At 46.0% G+C, this 15,216-nt stretch overlaps 1 protein-coding gene across 8 annotated transcripts in view; it reads right to left on the reverse strand.

Moving 5' to 3' along the window:
• Positions 1-15,216, reverse strand: part of PPP1R12B (protein phosphatase 1 regulatory subunit 12B) — a 282,648-nt gene that overhangs the window by 196,546 nt on the left and 70,886 nt on the right. Inside the window, exon 1 of one of the 8 annotated variants that reach the window (XM_038748885.1) lies at positions 5,821-5,899. The exons of the other annotated variants lie outside the window; for them this stretch is intronic. Coding sequence (XP_038604813.1) covers positions 5,821-5,829 — 9 coding nt within the window. The 5' untranslated portion in view covers positions 5,830-5,899. Of the gene's footprint in view, positions 1-5,820; positions 5,900-15,216 lie in introns of those variants that run through there. 8 annotated transcript variants of the gene reach the window in all.

A 15,216-nucleotide genomic window follows, 5' to 3' on the forward strand; every position in this document is an offset into this window, starting at 1 on the left:
GGGCAGGAATCATAGCTGCCAGTCTGTTGTATTCTCCCAAGGGGTTAGGACAGTGAGCCCACTGCTGGGTAGGGACCATCTCTATATGTTGCCAAATTGTACTTCCCAAGCGCTTAGTACAGTGCTCTGCACACAGTAAGCGCTCAATAAATACAACTGAATGAATGAATGAATGACAGCCTTTAAAGCCTGGCGTGGGAGTGAGGAGGTGGGTTCAAAAGTTTTTCATGGCTTTTCTTTAATGGCATTTGCTTTGGGGTTTTTTGTTTGTTTTTACTTTCATTTGGTACTTAAGTGCTTCTAATGTGCCTAGCACTGAACTCAGCGCTGAGGTGGATACTAAGCTAATCAGGTTGGACACCGTCCCTGTCCCACATGGGGCTTACAGTCTAAGTCGGAGGGAGGGCGGATATTTGATCCCCATTTGACGGATGAGGAAATTGACTTGCCCATGGTCACCCAGCAGACAAGTGGTGGAGCCGGGATTAGAACCCAGGTCCCATGACCAGGCTTTTCCCTCCAGTCAGTCGATCGTATTTATTGAGCGCTTACTGTGCGCAAAACACTGTACCAAGCACTTGGGAGAGTACGACATAGCAATAATCAGACACAGTCCCTGTTTATTGAGCACTTATTGTGTGCAGAGCACTGTACCAAACACTTGGAAGAGTACGATATAGCAATAATCAGACACATTCCCTGCCCACAATGAGCTTACAGTCTAGAGGGAAAGGGTTGGAGCAGTAACAGCAACCCGCAGCTGCCATGTTGGTGGAAAATGTGAATCAGTGCACCCCAAACCTCACAGAGGGGAAGAAGAGCCACAGCGGGCTGACCAGCGACTGGCCTCGATAAAGAAAAGTGCCACTAGACCATGCTGGTTATGGTCTGACAGGGGAAGGTACGAATCGGTGAGGTTAGAGGGAAGCCCTGCCTAGTGCTGATGATACAAATTAATATGTGCCCACGCTGATACACAGCAGAAGTGGGGTACAGCTGAAGCTCAACGGGGTGAGTAGGGTGTAGAAGTGGGTATCCTCGGGGAATGTCAATGGCGAGGAAAAGGATCACAAGCTACAGTCCCACCTCTTCTAAGAAAGCGATCAACACTAACCTGACTCTTCCGGGGTCCAGAGGATTAAAACGATGGATTAAAGCTAGAGAACTCAAAAGCTGCTGGAGGGAGTGGATTTTAAACAGCAAAATGCAACTGTGCACTGATTAGGAAAGTGGACACCAATATTCAACTAACATGGAAGGGCCAGGATTTGAGGCCATTGGTTCGTACGTGACAATGCAGGATAGGGTGCAGGGTATTCGGTGAAAACTTGAGGTCTTAAGAAGGTGGACTGATAAGTGCTTAGTACAGTGCTGTGCACACAGTAAGAGCTCAATAAATACGGCTGAATGAATGAATCCCTCTTTTTATTACCCTGGCTTGGGGCAGAAGCCTGCAAATGAGATCCTGAGACATACTGGTTAGGAGCAGGGGAGATGACCACTTATTCTAAATGGTTTCAGTGTCCACTTCCTGGAGAAAGGGGTCTGGACCACAAGTCTTTGGGTTTCCTTTCAGCTCCGGGATTTAATCACGCGGTTGAATTAATTGAGGGCTTACTGTGTATCAATCAATCAATCAATCAATCGTAATGACTGGGCATTTACTGTGCGCAGAATAGAGCACAGGCCTGGGATTCGGAAGGACCTGGGGTCCTAATCCTGGCTCAGCCACTTGCCTGCTGTGTGACTCTGAGCAAATAACAAATTCTCTGTGCTTCAGTTCCCTCACCTGAAACATGGGGATTAAGACCGTGAGTCCCACAAAATAAGTATTCTTTCCTCTCTTTCCCTTTTTTCTGCAAGTTGTCATATATTTTTCTGATGCGGATAGGTCATTTTTATTGTAAAGTGACTACATTTTGGTTACTTTTCTTATAAAATTACGAAAACAGGAAATAAATTTCCATGGCAAACACTACCACTTTTTGAAAATTTGAAACTGTTATAAAAAAATCACAAGTTTATTCAATAAACAATATTAATAGGTGTAATAGCTGACTTTCTCCAAACATAACTGTTCAAATAAACTGCATAAGAATAGAAGAAGAGCACGTGGTGTAATAGTGAAATAACAAGGCTACACAGAGCTGTAGATTTAAACTATTTTCATGTGTTTTGAAACTAAACTTGTAAAATACTGATTAAACCTAGATATCAGGTCATATTGAAAATAGGAATCATATGGACAGCTGTTCCTGTGGATGTACTGAATCAAAAAAACACAGACTTAAGATTCAGTAGAATGTAATTAATCTGAAAGATCCTACCCAGCTAATCAGGTTGGACACAGTCCATAGTCATTCATTCAGTCGTATTTATTGAGTGCTTACTGTGTGCCGAGCACTGTACTAAGCGCTTGGGAAGTACAAGTTGGTAACATACAGAGACGGTCCCGACCTAACAACGGGCTCACAGTCTAGAATATAGCAATCATAAGATTTCATACTAAAAGTAAAGAAAGAAAATCAGGAAAGAAATGATATATTCACAATGGCTAAAAAAATCTGGTAGGATCTTTCAGGTGAATTACATTCTACTGAATCTTAAGTCTGTGTTTTTTTGATTCAGTACAGGAACAGCTGTCCATATGATTCCTATCTTAAATATGACCTGATATCTAGGCTTAATCAGTATTTTACAAGTTTAGTTTCGAAATACATGAAAATAGTTTAAACCTACAGCTCTGTATAGCCTTGTTCTTTCACTATTACACCACGTGCTTTTCTTCTATTCTTATTTAGTTTATTTCATCATCATCATCATCAATCGCATTTATTGAGCGCTTACTATGTGCAGAGCTCTGTACTAAGCGCTTGGGAAGTACAAATTGGCAACATATAGAGACAGTCCCTACCCAACAGTGGGCTCACAGTCTAAAAGCGCCTAATAAATCCGATTGAATGGATCCAAGGTCACGGCACGTGGTGGTGGGCAGAAGTCAGGGGAGAAATCATCATCATCAATCGTATTTATTGAGCGCTTACTATGTGCAGAGCACTGTACTAAGCGCTTGGGAAGTACAAATTGGCAACATACAGAGACAGTCCCCACCCAACAGTGGGCTCACAGTCTAAAAGGGGGAGACAGAGAACAAAACCAAACACACTAACAAAATAAAATAAATAGAATAGATATGTACAAGTAAAATAAATAGAGTAATAAATATGTACAAACATATATACATATATACAGGTGCTGTGGGGAAGGGAAGGAGGTAAGATGGGGGGGATGGAGAGGGGGACGAGGGGGAGAGGAAGGAAGGGGCTCAGTCTGGGAAGGCCTCCTGGAGGAGGTGAACAGTTATGTTTACATAACTACATAAGGAGTTAACAGTTATTTGAAGAGTTATGTTTGGAGAAAGTCAGCTATTACACCCGATTAGCTTGTTATACATTCCAGCACTTAGTACATAGTAAGCACTATGTACTAGTAAGCACATAGTAAGTACTAAGTAAGTACATAGTAAGCACAAACAAACTGTCTTGTCTTATGCCGAGTCGTTTCCAACCCACAGCACCACCGTGGGCACATCTCTACCAGAACACCCCGCTCTTCATCCGCAATTGTTCTGGTAGTGTATCCTTAGAGTTTTCTTGGTCAAAATATGTAAGTGGTTTACCATCGCTGCCTTCCGCCTTCCCAGACTGAGCCCCTTCCTTCCTCTCCCCCTCGTCCCCCTCTCCGTCCCCCCATCTTACCTCCTTCCCTTCCCCACAGCACCTGTATATATGTATATATGGTTGTACATATTTATTACTCTATTTATTTATTTGTTTATTTTGCTTGTACATTTCTATCCTATTTATTTCATTTTGTTGGTATGTTTGGTTCTGTTCTCTGTCTCCCCCTTTTAGACTGTGAGCCCACTGTTGGGTAGGGACTGTCTCTATGTGTTGCCAATTTGTACTTCCCGAGCGCTTCGTACAGTGCTCTGCACATAGTAAGCGCTCAATAAATACGATTGATTGATTGATTGATTCCACGCGGTGAACTTGAGTCTCCGCCCTCAACTCTTTCCCACGCTGCGGCGGCCCAGCGTGGGTGAGTTTTGACTTATAGCCGATTGCCTTCCACTCGCTAGCCACTGCCCAAGCTAGGAATGGAAAAGACGGGCCTCTGATTGACTCTCCCTCTCGCAGCCGAGACTGGTCGAGTACTGGAAACGCTTCAGATGCGACCCCGAGGCGTGAGCCTAACAGATACCATTAAAAAAAGCCTTGCCAGCCTAGTCTAAGACATCTAGCTGAAACACAGCAAATGCCAAAGTGTGTCCCAGCTAGAGGTTGTGAGAGAGTCGCTCTGGGTTTTGCACCCTTCCAACCTAAACATTAATAAGTTAGCTACTTGCCGTTTCTCCCAGGATGACAAGCTTATCCCATGCCAGGGCTGAACCAGGAACACCCTGACAGAACCAATCGATGGTATTTATTGAGCATTATAGTACAGTAAAATATAACAGAGTTGGTCGAGTCTTTCCCTGCAGACGGAGTATCTTTTCCAAGGGACTATAAAAAAATATCCTTAGCTTTTGGCTGCTGTTGGGAAGCGCAAAGAGTCTCACTATTAAAACAATAAAAACGTTACTGTCCTACAAAACCAAACGGTCATACCTGAATGCACTTTCACAAGTCATACAAAGTAGGCTTATTTACTTTGACAAATTCATTCGTTCGTTCATTCAATTGTATTTATTGAGCGCTCACTGTGCGCAGAGCACTGTACTAAGCTCTTGGGAAGTCCAAGTTGGCAACGTATAGAGACAGTCCCTACCCAACGGAGGGCTCACAGTCTAGAAGGGGGAGACAAAGAACAAAACATATTAACAAAATAAAATAAATAGAATATGTAGAAATAAAATAAATAAATAAATGGAGTGATATGTGAGCAGCTCAACAGAAAACCCGAAAACCGCAAAATTCTGGAGCAGAAAGGGATTTCAAAGAGTCATTTGGTCCAGCCCCCTGTCTCCAGGCAAGTGTGAAGACCTAAATCAGTCTGATTTTCAATTTCTCCAGGGGTAACAACTCTACAACCTCCTTTCAATCATCTGTCCCAGTATCTAATCCTCCTGACAGTCTTTCTCATGTTTAACCAAATGTTCTCAATGTAACATTTGAGACGGATTATGGTCCAGACTGTCCTCTCCCTGAGGGCGGGATTGTGTCTTTTTAGCCTGTTGCACTCTCCCAAGCACTGAATTCTGTGCTCTGCACACAGTAATTGCTCACTAAATATTGACTGATCGGCAGCTGTGGGTTGCTGCTGCTCCAGCCCTTTCCCTCTAGACTGGAAGCTCGTTGAGGGCAGGGAATGTGTCCGCTGATTGTTATATTGTCCTCTCCCAAGCACTCAGTACGGTGCTCTGCACACAGCAAGCGCTCAATAAATACGATGGACTGGCTGATTGCCTGAAGGACTCCATCTCGTTCAGAACTGGAGAAAATGGAGAGTAGACTGCAGCCTGGCCTAGTGAACAGAGGACCTGGGTTCTGGTCCCGGCTCCTCCGCTTGCCTGCTGTGCGCCCTTGGGCGAGTCACTCAACTTCTCTGTCCCTCAGTCACCTGACCTGTAAAATGAAGATTAAGACCGTGAACTCCATGTGAGACATAAGTGTCCAATTTGACTAGCTCGTATCTTCCCCAGACCTCAGTACAGTGCCTGGCTCACAGTAAACGGTTAATAAATACCATTAAAAAAAAAATAAAGCAGTTAAGTCAGCTCCTTTCCTTCTTTCATCCTCCGGTCTCAGCGATACTAACCCTTCTCATCTTTCCTCAAGGAAGAAAGCAGCGTGCTATCATCACGCACCGGGAAGAGCGAGAAAACTTCCAAGCTGCCCCTGATTGGGAAACGAAGCGCCTCCGATTTCTCCAAAAGGTCAGGTGCCCACTCTCCTACCAGGAAGAAATGAGTGAGGATTGAGTGACAACGTTCATTCATGGGATCAGCTGCCATTCTGGGCCTCCGACGTGGCCACCAAACTTCTCCCTTGGCTCGGGACGGGGAAAGCTTCAGATGCTCAACGCGAAACGGCCTCGGCAATGCCCGGCGGTCATCCGAAAGAAGGTGCTATTAAGGTGATTCGACTCTTCGCAACAGACGGCATCCAAATGTTCGGAGGAAGGAGTCATGCCTAGCCGGTTTAAATTTCAACCGAGAAAAGAAACCTACGTTTTCTCACCCCGGTCTGCTCTCTGAGGCTCTTCCGCTCAGTCCCTGGTCTCTTGCTCCCCGCTTCTGCTCGCGCCCCCGTTTCACCTGTTCCGGTTTTAAGAGTCGGGATTTAGGAAGCCGAAAGCTTTCCACTTGAGCTCTTTGCAGGCACTGAGTAAGTCGCCAAAGATACCCGCTTGGTGACTGGCTGACAGAGACAGATGGACGGAGAGGGCAGTCCGGATGGGAGGTGTGGAGGCCACCCGGGCAGGGAGGAGAGGGGAAGAGACTTAGTACAAGCGCTTAGTACAGTGCTCTGCGCACAGTAAGTGCTCAATAAATACGATTGATTGATTGATTGACTGAAGAGACAAGAAGGTGAGGATGACGGGGAGACCCAGAAACTGACTTCTGCGGCCTATCTGGTGCCTCCTCCACCTTCAGGATAGTCATCTTGGCCCAATAATAATCATCATAATGATAACAATAATAATAATGGTATTCATTAAGCACTTACTACATGCTAAGTACTGTTCTAAACATCAGGTGCCTCCTCCACCTTCTGGATAGTCATCTTGGCTCAATAATAATAATCATAATGAGAACAACAATAATAATAATGGTATTCGTTAAGCCAAGTACTGGTCTAAACATCAGGGTAGGTACATGATTTTCAGGTTGGCCACAATCCCTGTCCCACATGGAGCTCAGGGTTTAAGTAGGAGGATTAGGATTTAATCCCGATTTTACAGATGAGGAAATTGAGGCACAGAGAAGTTCAGTGACTTGCCTAAGACCACACAGTAGGCAAGTGGCCTTCCCAGACTGAGCCCCCTCCTTTCTCTCCCCCATTCCCCTTCCCCCTCGCCTTACTTCCTTCCCCTCCCACAGCACCTGTATATATATCTATATAGATATATCTATATATATAGTATATATATACTACACTATATACATATATATAGTATATATAGTGTAGTATATATATATATAATATATATATATATAATATATATATATAATATATATATATATAGTGCACCCTTCAAAGCCCTACTGAGAGCTCACCTCCTCCAGGAGGCCTACCCAGACTGAGCCCCCTCCTTCCTCTCCCCCTCCTCCTTGTTGCCATTCCCCCCACGTTACCTCCTTCCCCTCCCCACAGCACCTGTATATATGTATATATGTCTGTATGTATTTATTACTCTATTTATTTATTTATTTTACATATTTATTCTATTTATTTTATTTTGTTAATATGTTTTGTTTTGTTGCCTGTCACCCCGTTCTAGACTGTGAGCCCACTGTTGGGTAGAGACTGTCTCTATATGTTGCCAACTTGGACTTCCCAAGCGCTTAGTACAGTGCTCTGCACACAGGAAGCACTCAATAAATACGATTGAATGAATGAATGAATGAAGTGCAAAGGCAACCCGGAAAGGAGGGGGAGAAGAGGAGATGAGGGCTTAGTTCAGGAAGACACTATTCATTCATTCAATCATATTTATTGAGCACTTACTGTGTGCAGAGCACTGTACTAAGAGCTTGGGAAGTACACGTTGGCAACATCTAGAGACGGTCCCTACCCAACAGTGGGCTCACAGTCTAGAAGGGGGAGACAGACAACAAAACAAAACATATTAACAAAATAAAATAAATAGAATATGTACAAGTAAAATAGAGTAATAAATCTGTACAAACGTATATACAGCTGCTGTGGGGAGGGGAAGGAGGTAGGGCAGGGGGATGGGGAGGGGGAGAGGAAGGAGGGGGCTCAGTCTGGGAAGGCCTCCTGGAGGAGGTGAGCTCTCAGTAGGGCCTTGAAGGGAGGAAGAGAGCTAGCTTGGCGGATGAGCAGAGGGAGGGCATTCCAGGCCCGGGGGAGGACGTGGGCCGGGGGCCGATGGCGGGACGGGCGAGAACGAGGCACGGTGAGGAGGGAGCGGCAGAGGAGTGGAGGGTGCGGGCTGGGCTGGAGAAGGAGAGAAGGGAGGTGAGGTAGGAGGGGGTGAGGTGATGGACAGCCTTGAAGCCCAGGGTGAGGAGTTTCACCTACCCTACCCAACAACGGGCTCACAGTCTAGAAGACACTAAACAGAAACTCCTCACCACAGGCTTTAAAGCACTGCTCAATCACCTTGCCCATCCTACCTTACCTCCCTGCTCTCCTATTACAACCCAGCGGGCACACTGCACTCCTCTAATGCCAATCACTCTTCCCACCTTCAAAACCTCATTAAAAGCACATCTCCTCCAAAATCAATCAATCGTATTTATTGAGCGCTTACTGTGTGCAGAGCACTGTCCAAAAGGCCTGCCCCGACTAAGCCCTCATTTCCTTTTCTCCCTCTGTCTTCTGCGTCATCCTTGCACTTGGACTTGCACCCTTTATTCACCCCTCTCCTTTGGCCCGACCCCTTCTACCCATAATTTAATCTTTTTATTTATATTAATGTCTGTCACCCCCTCTAGACTGAAAGCTTGTTGTGGGCAGGGAACTTGTCCCCCAACTCTATTATGCTGTAATAAGGATGGTAGTTGTTAAGCGCTTACTACGTGCAAAGCACTGTCCTAAGCGCTGGGGAGGTTACAAGGTGATCAGGTTGTCCCACAGGGGGCTCACAGTTTTAATCCCCATTTTTACAGATGAGGGAACTGAGGCCCAGAGAACAATAATAATAATAATGGCATTTATTAAGTGCTTACTATGTGCAAAGCACTGTTTTAAGCGCTGGGGAGGTTACAAGGTGATCAGGTTGTCCCATGGGGAGCTCAAAGTCTTCATCCCCATTTTACACATGAGGTAACTGAGGTACAGAGAAGTTAAGTGACTTGCCCAAAGTCACAGCTGACAATTGGCAGATCCGGGATTTGAACCCATGACCTCTGACTCCTAAGCCCATGCTCTTTTCACTGAGCCACGCTGTTGTACTCTCCCAAGCGCTTAGTACACTGCCCTGCACAAAGTAAGCGCTCAAATCTGATTGAATGAATGAGCTTACAGTGGTCAGACATCAACTCTGGTCACCATTTCCAATACTTCATTGTCATATGCTTTTTGGAGGGTATTTAAGTACTCACTGGGCCAGTCACTGTACTAAACGCTGGGGTACAAATGTTATTTTGGAAATGACCCCAAATGCCTCTTGCTATAGTTTAATTCCATCTATCCCCTCCTGCTTTGTCTTCAAATTCATTCCCACAGAGACGACGGATAAGCAGCAGAGAAGCAGCGTGGCTCAGTGGAAAGAGCCCGGTCTTTGGAGTCAGTGGTCGTGGGTTCAAATCCCGGCTCTGCCAATTGTCAGCTGTGTGACCTTGGGCAAGTCACTTAACTGCTCTGGGCCTCAGTTACCTCATCTGTAAAATGGGGGTTGACTGTGAGCCCCCCGTGGGACAACCTGATCACCTTGTATCGCCCCAGCACTTAGAACAGTGCTTTGCACATGGTAAGCACTTAACAAATGCCGTCATTATTATTATTATTATTATTTAAGTACTTACTGGGCCAGTCACTGTACTTAACGCTGGGGTACAAATGTTATTTTGGAAATGACCCAAAATGCCTCTTGCTTTAGTTTAATTCCATCTCTCTATCTCCTCCTGCGTTGTCTTCAAATTCATTCCCCCAGAGACGACTGAGGAGATAACCTATAATCGCCTTCACAAAAGGGGACATAAGGAAATTACTACTACCGACGAACCTGTTCCCCAAAGAAGTCACTCTCTCTTGCCCTAGAATAAAACTTAAACGTCCCCATTCCTTGACAGTGGTGGAAATAACTGGCATTTTGCTCCACCTAGACAACTTTTAACTCCCCACGGCAAACTGGAGAAAAGAGCAAGTCCACCTCTACTGTAAATGGTAGCACCCTCTACAATTTAAAACAGGTCTGTTGACAGCTGACCGGTGTCGGAGGTAGAGCTGGGAGTTCAGGGAGGGGATTTTGCAGAAAACAAAGTCATCTCGATTCTCAAAATAGCCCGCAACTGTCACCACCACGGAGTGCCAGCCCGGTCAGCTCTGACCTTGCCCTGTGTATCCCACCTGCCCCTGCTAAAGAAGCAACCTCCTTCCCGCCCCATCCTACAACTCCTGACGTGGAGGGATCAGGCTTGCAGATCTCAAGCTTGTTGGGTAGGGACTGTCTCTATATGTTGCCAATTTGTACTTCCCAAGCGCTTCGTACAGTGCTCTGCACATAGTAAGCGCTCAATAAATACGACTGATGATGATGATGATGATGACAGGAGTCCCAATCCGAACGAAAGGACTCTGGGGCTTTCACCAGCTGCCTAGCCTTCTCAATCCACCCATGATTAGACTGTGAGCCCACTATTGGGTAGGGACCATCTCTATATGTTGCCAACTTGTACTTCCCAAGCGCTTAGTACAGTGCTCTGCACACAGTAAGCGCTCAATAAATACGATTGTTGATGACGATGATTTGCTCTCAGGAGGGCTCGGTGGCAAAGCACCGTGGGAGATGCTTCTCCCCGTGACTCTTTTTCATCTCTTTCCAACAGCCGATCTTTCTCCCTGCCAAATGTACTGGCAACTGAAGCCCTGAGTGCTCTGAAACTGGGCTTCAAAGAGAAAGTCAAGGTTAAAGGAACTGTAGAGAGTTGGCTTCTTCCCCACGGCTTTTGAAAACGCTCTAGTCTCCCCTATCCTGAAAAAAAATCCTCCCATAACCCCAGGGCTCCCTCACACTAACACCCATCCTAACATTCCTCCCCCAAATCCTCGAGTGACTTGTTTCCACCCGCTGCCTCCACTTCCTTTCTTCCAATTCTCCCCTTGGCGCCCTCCAATCTGGCTTCTGCTCCCTTCGCTCTATAGAAACGCTCTCTAAAGTCAAAAATGTCCTCCTTCTTGCCAAATCCAATGGCCTCTATTCCAACCTAATCCTCCTCGACCCCTCAGCTGAATTCAACACCGTGGACGGCCCCCTTCTCCTGGAAACATTATCCAATTTTGGCTTCACTGAGTTCTGGGTCTCCTTCTATTCCCCATCTGCACCCACTCGGAGAATTCTTTCATTCCCACGGCTTCGATTATCATTTCTACATGGATGATTCCCAAATCTACTTCATCAGCCCTGACCTCTCACCTCTGCAGTCTCACATCTCCTCCTGCCTTCAGGACATCCCTACCTGGATGTACCTCAAACTTGACATGTCCAAAACAGGACTCATCCTCCCAAACATCCCCTGCCCACCCCCTGTCTTTCCCATCACTGTAGGCAACACCACTCTCCTCCCTCTATCACAAACCTTGGCATTACCCTCGCCTCACCTCTCTGACTGAACCCACATATTCAATCTGTCGCCAAATCCTCTCATTTCAATCAATCAATCAATCGTATTTATTGAGCGCTTACTATGTGCAGAGCACTGTACTAAGCGCTTGGGAAGTACAAATTGGCATCACATAGAGACAGGCCCTACCCAACAGTGGGCTCACAGTCTAAAAGGGGGAGACAGAGAACAGAACCAAACATACCAACAAAATAAAATAAGTAGGATAGAAATGTACAAGTAAAATAAATAAATAAATAGATAAATAGAGTAATAAATATGTACAACCATATATACATATATACAGGTGCTGTGGGGAAGGGAAGGAGGTAAGACGGGAGGATGGAGAGGGGGACGAGGGGGAGAGGAAAGAAGGGGCTCAGTCTGGGAAGGCCTCCTGGAGGAGGTGAGCTCTCAGCAGGGCCTTGAAGGGAGGAAGAGAGCTAGCGCGGCGGATGGGCAGAGGGAGGGCATTCCAGGCCCAGGGGATGACGTGGGCCGGGGGTCGATGGCGGGACAGGCGAGAGCGAGGTACAGTGAGGAGATTAGTGGTGGAGGAGCGGAGGGTGCGGGCTGGGCAGTAGAAGGAGAGAAGGGAGGTGAGGTAGGAGGGGGCGAGGTGATGGAGAGCCTTGAAGCCCAGGGTGAGGAGTTTCTGCCTGATGCGCAGATTGATCGGTAGCCATTGGAGGTTTTTGAGGAGGGGAGTAATATGTCCAGAGCGTTTCTGGACAAAGATAATCCGGGCAGCAGCATGAAGTATGGATTGAAGTGGAGAGAGACACATTTCTACCTTCGCAACATCTCGAAAATCCACCCTTTCTCCTCCATCCAAACTGTTACGACACTGATTCAAGTATCTACCCTATATCACTGTGAGTACTGCATCAGCCTCTTTGCTGACCTCCCTGCCTCCTGTCTCTCTCTCCAACCTCCGGTCCATACTTCACTCTACGGCCCAGATCACTTTTCTAAAATGGAATTCAATCCATGATGCCCCACTCCTCAAGAACCTCCAATGGTTGCTCATCCACCTCCACGTTAAACAGAAACCCCTTACCATCGACTTTAAAGTAATCAATCTGCTCAACCCCTCCTATTTTTCTTCACGGATTTCCTACTACAAGCCAGCCTGCACCCTCCATACCTTGATTTTATCTAGCACACCTCTGATCCCTTGCCCACATCCTCTCTGTGGCCCAAAATTCCCTCCCCCTTTAATATCCAACAGACCACCTTTCTCCCCAGGTTCAAAATCCTACTAAAATCACATCTCTGCCAAGAGGCCTTCCCCAATCAAGACCACATTTTCTCCTACTCCCTCTCCCTTCTGCATCACCTATTAACATGGAGCTGCACTCTTTAAGCCTCTTGATAGTCACTCCACTCTCAGACCCACAGCATTTATGCACATAGTCATAATTTATTTCAGTGCCCGTCTTCCCCTCCAGACTGTAAGCTCCTTGAGGGATCATGTCTCCCAAATCTGCTGCCTTGAACCTTCCCAAGACCTTAGTACAGTGATCTGCACACAGGAAACACTCAATAAATGGTGAAGCAACGTGGCCTAGTGGATAAAGCACGGGCTTGGGGGTCAGAAGGACCTGGGTTTGCTGTGTGACCTTGGTCAAGTCACTTAACCGCTCTGCGCCTCGGTTGCCTCATCAGTAAAATGGGGATTAAGACTACGAGCCCCAAGTGGGACATGGACTCCTGACTGGCTTGCATCCACCCCTTAGAACAGTGCTTAGGAACAAGGTAAGTACTTAAGTACCATTACAAAAAGTTTAGAAAAAATACCATTGATTGATGGGTGTGGGTCCGTCTAAAGAAGAGAAGGTTGAGGAGGAATTTTAATAACTGATTTTTAAAATATGAAGGATTGCAATAAGAAAGATGATGACCAGCTTTTTTCTTTGAACAGACATAACTGTTCAAAGATAAAATAGGCTCAAACCAAAGTGAGAGAATTAGGTTTAGGCACAGAAAAGACATCCTAAAAGTCATGGAATTTACCCCTAAAGCTTTGAAAAATAAAAATGGACAACCAAAAGCTGCTTATCCTAGATAGGCTGGGTATCCTCCTTCATGGAGGCAGACGGATGTACGAGATTGGGAAAGGCAATGTGGAATAATGGAAAGAGACGCAGGACTTGGGAGTCAGGAGACCCGAGTTCATATCCCAGTTCTGCCACTGGCCAGCTGTGTGATCTTGGGCAAATCACTCTCTAGGCCTCAATTTCCTCAACTGTAAAATGGGGATGAACTAGATAGAGAAGCAGCGTGGCTCAATGGAAAGAGCATGGGCTTGGGACTCAGAGGTCATGGATTCAAATCCCAACGCCGCCAATTGTCAGCTGTGTGACCCTGGGCAAGTCACTTCACTTCTCTGGGCCTCAGTTACCTCATCTGTAAAATGGGGATTAAGACTGTGAGCCCTCCGCGGGACAACCTGATCACCTTGTATCCTCCCCAGCGCTTAGAATAGTGCTTTACACATAGTAAGCACTTAACAAATGTCATTATTATTATTATTATGAACCCTATGTGAGATGGGGATTGTCACTGATCTGATAACCTTGTACCTACCACAGACTTTAGTATTCATTCACTCATTCAATCATATTTATTGAGCGCTTACTGTGTGCAGAGCACTGTACTAAGCGCTTGGGAAGTACAATTTGGCAACATATAGAGACAGTACACAGTTAGTGCTTAATAAATGCCAGGATTAGTGTGACTTGACATTGCTTTCAGTATACCATAAGCCTATCACCCGATGATTTCCTTAATTCAAACATTTAACTATCATTCAAGTGGTGATTAAGCACAGCAGATAAAATGCTCCAACTGACCACCGAAAAGAAATCAGGAAGCCTGCCCCAGTCAAGGCAAAAGAGAGTTGGGCTTCCCCCTCTCCCATTGCTTGTCTATTGCCAACAACTAAGCAGCGTGGCTCAGTGGAAAGAGCCCGGGCTTGGGGGTCAGAGGTCATGGGTTCCAATCCCGGCTCCGCCACTTGTCAGCTGTGTGACTTTGGGCAAGTCATTTCACTTCTCTGGGCCTCGGTTACCTCATCTGTAAAATGGGGATTAAGACTGTGAGCCCCCCGTGGGACAACCTGATCACCTTGTATCCCCCCTAACGCTTAGAGCAGTGCTTTGCACATAGTAAGCGCTTAACAAATACCATCATTATTATTATTTCTTTACATGCTGATGTCACAAATAAAAACCTGAGGGGGTGCACCTGGGGAGAACTTTGGTCAGGGACCAAGCCTCTGGCAAAGCTGTCCCAAAATCCCACATTGAACCTGTCCATAAAGGAGCTGAGGTCAAGCGGAGAGAATGAAACTGAAACAGCCGGTCAGCAGGTCTGATTTACGAGAAGTTCTGAAACTTAACACCCCAAGGCAAAAACCTCTCGCGCTTTCCAGAGGCTCAGTCGCCAGTCCTGCCGGTCGGATGGATTTCAGCTTCTCCACCTCAACCTAAATAAAACCGGTTGTGGCTCTGAACTGAACTGAGAAAAATTCAGGTCCCCAAGCAACTCATTCATTCATTCAGTCGTATTTATTGAGCGCTTACTGTGTGCAGAACACTGTACTAAGCGCTTGGGAAGGACAAGCTGGCAACATACAGGGACAAATTGTTGAGGTAACACGTAACAGTGTCAGGAGTTCTCTCGAAATGGACAACTAA

The sequence above is a fragment of the Tachyglossus aculeatus genome, chromosome 7 (assembly GCF_015852505.1).
Source record: "Tachyglossus aculeatus isolate mTacAcu1 chromosome 7, mTacAcu1.pri, whole genome shotgun sequence".
NCBI lineage: Eukaryota > Metazoa > Chordata > Mammalia > Monotremata > Tachyglossidae > Tachyglossus > Tachyglossus aculeatus.